The following is a 10,543-nucleotide window of genomic DNA, read 5'->3' on the forward strand; positions in this document are numbered from 1 at the left end:
TCTCCATGTAAATTCTTTGCTAGATACTAGGTGTAGTCATTTAGTATGAATTGGAGGACGTGTGCACCATGGCGGCTTGATGAACAGGTTCCTGGAGATGGAGATCACCATGAAGAACAGAGCCATACTATTTCACATGTTAATTTGATTATCTGTGATGGTTATTGCTTTGTTTACTCCTATGCATGTTATTGTGTTAGAGTAGAATGATCCCTCAAAGAATGTCAAGTTTATTTACCTCCCCAATAGCTGCAACACCACAAGACAAGTACATTTGGTGATGGGCTCATGAAATTGGGGTATCACCATTTTTCCTTGTCGTTGGTGATGTTCGTGTCGGACACTTACATGCGAAGCTTTGGTTAACTTGACGGGGCTATCAAAACGGTTTTGGGCCTCGAGGTGAAAGGAGTCGGAGCCGGGGCAAGTGTTGCCTACCGACTAACAAGAGTCGTATAGAGATACGATTGGCAAGAGTTGCCTACCGAGTGATTCAATCGGCTAGCAGTGATGCTAAAGCTCACTAGACGATTGGTTGATCTTGGATCTTGAATCACTAATGATCAATGGAGAGATGTTGATTTTAGTGGGAGTATATTTCTATTAAATTGTTTAATATGAATTACTCTTCATGAATACTTGTCTTAGTGTTTTTGCATTTTCTGTTGTAGATCAATGGCACCACCTCAATTGTCCAGTTTTGCTTTGAGATCTGTTCTTGAGAAAGATAAACTAAATGGAACTAACTTCACCAACTGGTATCGAAACCTGAGAATCGTTCTCAGGCATGATAAGAAAGAACATGTCATAGAGAACCCACTTCCAGAGGAGCCGGCTGATAATGCCACTGCTGCTGTTAGAAACGCCTATCAACGTTCATGTGATGAGTCGATTGAGATCAGCTGTCTGATGCTTGCCTATATGGAGCCCGAACTGCAGCAGCAGTTTGAGAATGTTGAGGCTTTCGATATGATCGAGACTCTCAAAGGCATGTTTCAGACTCAGGCTAGGACCGAAAGATTTAATGTCTGGAGGTCCTTCCTGGAGACTAAGCTGAAAGAAGGCGAACCCTTGAGCCCACATGTAATCAAGTTGGTTGGTTACACGCAAAGCTTGGAGAAGCTGGGTTTTCCGCTGAGCCAAGAGTTGGCCACGGATACAATTCTGGCATCTCTTCCGCCAAGCTATGCGCAGTTCGTTCAGAACTACCATATGCATGGTATGGAAAAGAAAGTCACTGAATTGCATGGGATGCTTAAAACAGCAGAGGAGGATATCAAGAAAAATACCAAGCAAGTGTTGCTGGTACAGGGAAAGCCAAAGTTCAAGAAGAATTCTTGGGCTAAGAAGAAGGCAAAGAAGGGAAAGGCTAAGGATGTGATCCCGACCCCTGCCCCTGCTGCGCCTAAGGCTGGACCGGACTCAGAGACCGTATGCTTTTTCTGCAAAGGCACCGGTCATTGGAAGAGGAACTGCAGCAAGTACCAGGCCCACGTGGCAAAGAAGGGTGGAAGTGTGACTTCTACTTCAGGTACGGTTGTTGTATGTGTTATAGACATTTATCTTGCTGATGCACCTAACAGCTCTTGGGTATTGGATACCGGATCGGTTGTTCACATTTGCAACTCGATGCAGGGGTTGGCAAGGACTAGGAGCGTCGCAAGTGGAGAGGTTGACATAAGGGTTGGCAATAAAGCAAGAGTTGCAGCGTTGGCCGCCGGGACTATGCAACTTCATTTACCTTCTGGATTTGTTATGGAATTAGATAATTGTTATTATGTTCCTGCTTTAAGTCGAAACATTATATCTGTCTCAAAGTTGTTGAGTCATGGTTATGAATTCAATATTAAGGGCAATGGTTGTTCTTTTTATTTGAAGGATATGTTTTACGGCTTTGCATCTGTTGCGAACGGGTTATTCATCCTTAATCTTGAAGGAGAATCTGTCTATAACATTAATGTCAAGAGGCGCAAGCCCAACGATCTGAATCAAACCTATTTTTGGCATTGTCGTTTGGGTCACATAAGTGACAAACGCATGAAGAAGCTCCATGGAGATGGACTTTTAACTTCGTTTGATTATGAATCATTCGAGACATGCGAGTCTTGTCTACTAGGCAAGATGACCAAGTCGCCTTTTGCAAAGAGTTGCGAGAGGGCGACCGACTTGTTGGAACTCATACATACTGATGTGTGTGGACCAATGAGCACGACAGCTAGAGGAGGTTATCAATACTTCATAACATTCACTGATGATTTGAGTAGATATGGATATGTCTACTTAATGAAACATAAGTCGGAAACCTTTGAAAAGTTCAAGGAGTTCCAGAATGAAGTAGAGAACCAACGTGGCAAGAAAATAAAGCTTCTACGATCTGATCGTGGAGGCGAGTACTTGAGTCACGAGTTCGACGATCATCTGAAGAGTTGTGGAATTGTTCCACAGCTCACACCGCCGGGTACACCACAAAGAAATGGTGTGTCGGAAAGGCGGAACCGGACCTTGGTGGACATGGTTCGGTCGATGATGAGTCAGTCAGATCTTCCCTTGTCATTTTGGGGTTATGCTCTAGAAACCGCAGCGTTCACACTAAACAGAGTACCATCCAAGTCCGTAGATAAGACACCATATGAGATATGGACTGGAAAGCGTCCCAGTTTGTCTTTTCTAAAGATTTGGGGCTGTGATGCATTTGTCAAACGACTTCAGTCGGACAAGCTCACTCCCAAATCAGACAAGTGCATATTCGTGGGATATCCAAGGGAAACCTTAGGATATTACTTCTACAACCGGGCAGAGGGCAAAGTGTTTGTCGCTCGAAACGGTGTCTTCCTTGAGAAAGAGTTTCTCAGTCGAGAGGCAAGTGGGAGGTCAGTGCAACTCGAAGAAGTTCGAGATGAGCCAGTAGGGGATAACTTGACAGGTGATGTCCGTGTGACTGAGCCAGTCGTCGTACCCACGGCCAATACAGCACCGTATCCACGAAGGTCGGAAAGACTACGTAATATACGCAATGTGTTGTTGCTAGACAATGACGAGCCGACTAATTATGCAGAAGCGATGGTGGGTCCTGAGTCCGAGTTATGGCTTGAGGCCATGAGATCCGAATTAAAGTCCATGGATGAAAACCGAGTTTGGAACTTGGTAGATCCGCCAGAGGGTGTAAAAACCATCGAGTGCAAATGGATATTTAAAAGAAAAACTGATATGGATGGAAATGTTCAAATCCATAAAGCTCGACTTGTCGCAAAGGGTTTTCGACAAGTTCAAGGAGTTGACTACGACGAGACTTTCTCGCCGGTAGCGATGCTTAAATCAGTTCGGATCATTCTAGCTATTGCTGCATATTTCGATTACGAGATATGGCAAATGGATGTCAAAACGGCTTTCCTTAACGGAAATTTAACCGAGGACGTGTATATGATACAGCCCGAGGGTTTTGTCGATCCAAAGAATGCTGGAAAAATATGCAAACTTCAGAAATCCATCTATGGATTGAAGCAAGCATCTCGGAGCTGGAACATTCGTTTTGATGAAGTAGTCAAAGGGTTTGGCTTCATCAAAAATGAAGAAGAACCTTGTGTATACAAGAAGTTTAGTGCAAACTCAGTCGTATTTCTAATCTTATATGTGGATGACATATTATTGATTGGAAATGACATTCCGATGCTAGAAGCCGCCAAGGACTCATTGAAGAAAAGTTTTTCAATGAAGGACTTGGGAGAAGCGGCTTATATTTTGGGAATCAGGATCTATAGAGATAGATCAAGGAGACTTATTGGTTTAAGCCAGAGTACATATGTTGACAAAGTGTTGAAGAGGTTCAACATGAATGACGCAAAGAAAGGGTTCTTGCCCATGTCGCATGGTATAAGTCTAAGCAAGACTCAGAGTCCTTCGACTTCTGATGAGCGAAGTCGGATGAGTGCGATTCCGTATGCTTCGGCGGTCGGATCCATCATGTACGCCATGTTATGTACTCGACCGGATGTTTCCTATGCTCTAAGTGTTACGAGCAGGTATCAGGCTGACCCCGGTGAGAGTCACTGGACAGCGGTGAAGAATATCCTTAAGTACTTGAGAAGGACTAAGGATATGTTTTTGGTTTACGGTGGTGAGGATGAGCTCGTTGTAAAGGGTTACACCGATGCTAGTTTCCAAACTGACAAGGACGATTATCGATCACAATCTGGATACGTGTTCGTCTTGAACGGAGGTGCGGTGAGCTGGAAGAGCTCTAAGCAAGAAACGGTGGCCGACTCTACAACAGAAGATGAGTATATCACGGCTTCGGAAGCCGCGAAAGAAGGCGTTTGGATCAGAAAGTTTGTTTCTGAGCTTGGAGTGGTTCAGGGCGCGTCCAATCCCATGGACCTCTACTGTGACAACAGTGGTGCTATTGCACAAGCCAAAGAACCACGACATCACCAAAAATCCAAACACATACTCAGGCGTTACCATCTCATACGGGAATTCGTGGAGAGAGGTGACGTTAAGATATGCAAGGTACACACGGATCTCAATATTGCCGATCCGTTGACAAAGCCTCTCCCGCAGCCAAAGCATGAGGCGCACACACGAGCCATGGGTATGCGAAACTTGGATGATCGACTCTAGTGCAAGTGGGAGACTGTTGGAGATATGCCCTAGAGGCAATCATGTGATGATGTTATTTCCTATGTATTCATGAGTTATTGTTATTGTCCTTGAACATCATCACTGATATGTATCAATAAATACGTGATTTGTTTGTGAGACTATGTATTCTATGATGTTGTTCTAATGGTCCCTAGTCATTGAGGTTATGCGGACACATAATCTAGACTAGCAATGTGAATCAGTATGATGACTATGTTTCACAAGTCATAGGGCAAGGTGTTGCCGACTGATAGCATGGACTCGACAATGAGATTGTTGAGTCGGACAGACCCGCACTGAGACACAACGAGATGATTGTCATTTGTTAGTCTCAAGTACGATGTATATGCCAGTCCTAGACCTGAGGTCATCGTATGAGCTTGGGATGTGAATCGGCCTACTTAGGGGTTGCCAAACGCTACTCCGTAACTGGGTGGTTATAAAGGTAGCTTTCGGGTTTGCTGAGAAACATACTGCGAGTCATGGTTGATCAAGATGGGATTTGCCCCTCCTGTTCGGAGAGATATCTCTGGGCCCTCTCGAGTGATCAGATTCGGAAAGCATGGCCATGCGACTTGGGTTAAGTGTTAACCCGTTCGGGAATCTGTATCACAGGAACGAGAAGAGACTCGAGCTATCCACAAGGATGACACGCACTCGCCTTGAGCTCGACACACATATCGCGAGGCAAAAGGAATGTTGCATATGACACATTGTATGGTTCGTCAATATACCTTGTGGTTACTCGGGAGTTGGCACGTGCTGCTAGGCGCCGCTACCAACTATCGACTTGAGTCGGTGCCAGTGGACGAGTAAGGTGTTACTCGGGCCCGCAGTCCGAGCTCGTAGTCGTGGCCGACTGACCGCGAACCTGAAGGGTCACACGCTTAAGGGGTGGGAACCGAGTTGGATCGGATCCAACTCGTATCGGGTTTGGACTCCTAATGGGCCTCAAGTGTTGAGCCCACTAGGGACGTCTATATAAGTGGAGGAGACCAACCCGTCTAGGGTAACCCTAGTTGAGACGCGAGTTAGACTCGGCCGTCGCACCTCCACGCCCAAAGCCTTGCGATCGGATCTAGCAGTCCGCCGCATGGAGTTCCTCCCTGTACGTGTGGATACCTCGGAGGCGCGGCACCTGCGGCGCTTGGACGAACTGTTCGTGGGATCGGCGAGGAGGAGCAGGCTGTTCGACTACTCGGCATCGACGCGCTACATCGACTCTACTTCCGCTACGGGTCTGCGCGTCTAGTGGTAATCTCGTGATCCATTATCTATAGCATTGATCCGGGCGGAAGCGGTAGAAAATTTTATTTTGTGCTAGCGTAGCATACCGCGTTCCCCAACAGTGGTGCAGGAGGACCGCAACACAAGGGGCTCACCGCACTCCGAGGCTTCTGAGTTGACAGGTTGCCGCCACGTGTGCCACGGTTGCCTGTTAACATGGCGGCGGAAACTGCGCCGCGTTCGAGGGAAGGGCGCCACGGGTGCGGCGCGGGTCCGTCGCGCGCGGTGGCAGGCGCGCCCCAACCATGGAACGGCTCAGAGCGAAGCCCGGTTTGGGGCCGTTAAGGCGGGTGGTGCCACGGAGGCGCGGAGGAGGTGCTTCCCGCCGGCGCCTAGTGCCGGCGGGTGCGCTGCCATCGCGCCCCCGCTGCGTCACCCCATCGAGCCCGCCCCCGAGGGACGCCACAGAGGCACGATGGTAGTGCATGCCATCGGCGTCCCTGCCGCGCTTCCTCAAGCGGGCGGCTCCTGGTCGAGCGTCGCCGCAGAGGCACTGTGGTGGTGCATCCCATCAGCGTCCGGCGCTGACGGGGTGCATTGCCGCAGTGCCCTTGTCGCCACCCTCCATAGGACGCCTCCGCATGGAGCAGGGGCTGCCGCGGAGACTCTATGGTAGTGCACGCCCTCCGTGCCTTGTGCCGACGGGTGCACTATCATAGAGACCCGGCCGCATTCCCTTTGAGAGAGCTTTTTTCGGGCACGGGTCATTGCGAGGACGCTGTGATGGCACCGGTGCCGGCGCTCGTCGCCCGTTCCGGCCCATCACCGCGTCCCTGCCGCGGCCCTGGAGCAGTTTTGCTCCCGGGCAACAAAGGCTGTCACATCCCTTGGCACGAGTTCCCCAAAAAAAACCAGGTCTCCCCGGTTGCGGGGGCTGTCGCTGGGAGGCTATAACTTCCTCGCCACCCGTGCCCGCCGTTCTAGGTGGGGCGCAGCTGCCGGCGAGGACGTTATAGCCGTCTTGCGGCTGAAAGCCTGGGTCCGTCCCTGAAGGCGAGGGTTGCTGCGTGAGCGTGGTGGTAGCATCGTCGGCGGCGGTTGCCGCCGGCGGCGATCCTGCCCCCGCGCTCTTGCCGCATCCCTTAGAGATCGTTTCCCTTGAACAGGTACCCAAGGTGGTTTCCTACCAAGGCAGTGCCCTGTCTGCACTCTATCGCTGAGCGTCACGAGGCATTGGACCGAACGGAAAAGCTAAGTGTCTCAACATGAACGCTGAATTCACTAAGAGCAGAACGAAACTGAGCACTGTCTCGCTGGGTGCAGCCCCGGATACCGCGCGTAGTCGGAGTGTTAAAAGGGACGCTTGCGGAGGGAGTGCGCTCCCCGTGTGGCTTCGCGGGTCCGCCCCGGAGGGGCACGGCTTGGAGTAGTTACCCCGCAAGTGGAGTGGCTCCCCGCTACCGCTTGGCCCTAGGTCGGCACCACAGGTCCGTCCCAGGTCCCTGGTCCGGTCAAGGGTGAGGCGCGCGTGAGTCCCCCACGACACAAGGCAAAATATGCTAAGGCTAAAAGGGGCCACCCCGCTAGACAGCCTCAGGAATAACGGACTTGTCGAAAAAGTTTACTTATCTAAGAATTAACGCTGCTTTGCCGAGTGTGGTCCCGGAACCTACGCGTGGCCGGAGTGTGAGGAGGACGCTTTCGGGAGGAGTGCGCTCCCCGTGTGGCTCCCGGGTCCGTCCCGGGAGGACAAGGCTTGGAGTAGTTACCCCGCAAGCGGAGTGGCTCGTCGCCTACCGCTTGGCCCCAGGTCGGCACCACGGGTCCGTCCCGGGTCCCTGGTCTGGTCAAGGCATAACACAAGGCGTAACACGCAAAGGCTGCCTCGGAAATAAGGGACAAAAATCGAGCAAATTAACAAGCTTGATTGACTAAGTGTCGAATGATTACATGGACTAATCAAAAGGTGATTGTTCAACCGGCGCTAAGCGCCATACTTGCAGGGGAAGCAAACAAAAGAAGGTACAGTGGAAGCAGCGAGCACGGCTGAGGGCTGCGGCAACTAGTTGTCGCCGTCTCTGGCCGGGGGGTCGGCGGGGAGATCAGGTTCCGGCTTCATCTGCATCCGCTCGACGACCTCATCGACGAACTCGCGCACTGCTTGGGTGTGCGTGGGCTCGTCCTCGCTATCGGACCAAGCGTCCAGCAGGGACTCGAAGGGAAACTCTGGGTCCCGGAGATGAATCAGCGGGAGGATTATCCCGGCAACCTCCCGGACGCAGTTGGCGACTTCGTTGCTGCCATACCTGGCGATCCAGACATCGAGCGCCCCGAGCTTCCCCACCAAGTGGGAGAAGAAGATGATCAGCGTCGTGACGTCCGTACCGTCCACCTCCGCCGCCTGCAGCTCGAACTTGGGTAGCAGGTCACGCAGCGACTGGGCGATCTTCGTCAGCTTCTCCGTCTCAAGCTGCCGCTGCCCGATCAGCGTGCCGTGGTGGACTCGGGCATCTTGCGCGGCCTTCTTGGCCTTGCTAACGCGGCCCTCCAGCCTCGCAAGCTCTGCGGCCTTGGTCGCGTTGTCCTCGTCGGCCTTAGCGAGCTCTTCCTGGACGGCGGCCCACTTGTCCTCAAGCCCGGCCGCTCTGTCTTTGGCGGAGTTGAGCTCGGCCTCGTGCCGAGCCGCCGCTCTCGCCGCATCCTCGGTAGCCTTGACCTGCACCTCCAGCAGGACGTGGAGGCCTTGGATTTCGCCACGGTAATTGGCGATCAGCTCGCTCTTCTCGTCCAGCCGCGTCTGGGCCGTCACGAGCACCTCGGCATGCTCCTTCCGGGCCGTTTCGAGAGTTGCCGCCATCGTGTCGAGCCTTCCTTGGAGCTCCACGCGCTGGACCTCCAGTTGCCGACGGAGCTCGGTCTCCGGGACTACCGGCTCCCGAGCGGCCTCCAGTGCTTGCCGGGCCAGCCACGCCTCCTCTTCGGCGAGGCGCGCCATCTCGCGCAGCCGGGAGAGTTCGCACCGCTCTCTCTCCACGGCCTCCCGCACCTTGCTGAGTTGATTCTTGATGGCGGTGTGGCGCTCCCTCACCTCGTTGTAGGAGGTGACGAAGGCAAATTGCTGGTCTCGGACGGCGTCCAGGAACCGGTGCCCTCGCTCAAACACGCTCGGATCCCAGGTAAGGGGGTTCCGAGCGACCCCGGCGAGGACTTTTGAGGTCGCCGCCGAGGCAGGGGCCGCCGCCGAGGCACCCGCGGCCCCTGTTGCCGCGGGTGCCGTCGAGGTACCGACGGACGCCCCGGAAGCTGCCGCCGCCGCCAGGTTGTGGGCCGCTGCCGGGGCGGACGTCGCCGTTGAGGAGATGGCTGCAGCCGCTGCGAACACCCTCGATCTTCTCACGATCAGGGGCGCGCTATCGCTACTTTCCTTGTCGACGTCCTCCACGGCGACGACTTCCGGGGACGCGGCCACCTGGCCCGCCTCGTCGTCCAGCGACCGGAGGGAGGGCCAGCTGGGCTCGGACCCGCTCTCGCTCTCCTCGAGCACCTGCTTCCAGCGGGATGCTTGCGAGGGAGCGTGCGGGACCCGGGTCGGAGTGTCGTCCATCAGCCCCCACTCGTTGCAGGGCGGGAAGGCGCCAACGATGTCGCTGAGCGCCTTGACGCCGGCGTGGAGAGCGGAAAGCCCCGGCGGGAACTCCGTTGATTGGAAGATCTCGCCGAAGATCCCCCTCACCCATGTCCTGAGGGACTCCAAGTCCATGCCATCCGCCTGGAGGCGTGTCCTGTCCCCGGAACCCGTGTACATCCACGCGGGCCGGGAGCAGAGCTGCAGCGGGGCTATGCGCCGATGGACGAAGGTGCGCGCCATGTCGACATCGGTGAGCCCCGCTAGCCGCAGCGCCTTGATCTTCTCCACGATGGGGAGGAGGTCGCGATGGTACCTGTCCTGCCAGCCTTTCTGGGGTACCGGCAACTCCGTCAGCGACTGGATGAACTCCTGGGGGTCCTCCACCCGGACCCAGCACCAGTCGCCCCGCCACTCTTTTTCAATCTTCTTCCCCGACCGGACGATGAACTCAGACTTCATCTGGTCGCGGGCGCGGAAGACCACCCCTGACGACATCGCCTTCGCGTTGTTGATCCGCGGGTAGAAGTAGTGGCGGAAGAGCCCCACCGACGGCATCACCCCCACGAACGCCTCGCAGAGGAACTGGAAGGTGGCGAGGAGGAAGAGCGAGGTGGGGTGGAGCTGCGCCACCCGCAACTGATAAGATTCCATCAGTGCGTGGAGGAACAGAGAGAAGGGCGGCACCATGCCGCAGAGAAGGAAGCGCGCGAACACCCAGAAAGCGTTGTCCTGGTGCTCGACACCCGCCGGGAAGATCTGCGTCTCCCCGTGCTCGTTAAAGCTGGAGGCGACGGCGAGCCGGAGCTTTCCTAGTGCCTCGCCGTTATAGCCGGAGCGGAAGAATGCGACTGTGGCGCGCATCTTCCGCCTCTTCTGGTCCTTGGCGGCGGCCGCTTTGATTGCCGTCTCGGTCTTGCTTGTCGCGGGCTTCTTCGAGGTTTGGACCTCCTTCCCCTTCCTGGTGGTGGGGGCCGCCATGAAAAGCGAGGGCGGAAGCTGGCAGGAGCGCAGGGATACGAGACGCGGAAGAGGATGGAGGCGAAGGGGCAA

General features: G+C 54.1%; 1 protein-coding gene across 1 annotated transcript; it reads left to right on the plus strand.

Annotated features, from left to right (window-relative positions):
- Nucleotides 1-675: 675 nt before the first annotated feature.
- On the plus strand, nt 676-1,696 carry LOC112270738. Its single transcript, XM_024458806.1, has 2 exons — nt 676-1,531; nt 1,636-1,696. The coding sequence occupies exons 1-2, from the start codon at nt 676-678 to the stop codon at nt 1,650-1,652; spliced, it is 873 nt and encodes a 290-aa protein (XP_024314574.1). The 3' UTR covers nt 1,653-1,696.
- The last annotated feature ends 8,847 nt before the right edge of the window (nt 1,697-10,543 follow it).

This window comes from Brachypodium distachyon, chromosome 2 (assembly GCF_000005505.3).
Source record: "Brachypodium distachyon strain Bd21 chromosome 2, Brachypodium_distachyon_v3.0, whole genome shotgun sequence".
NCBI lineage: Eukaryota > Viridiplantae > Streptophyta > Magnoliopsida > Poales > Poaceae > Brachypodium > Brachypodium distachyon.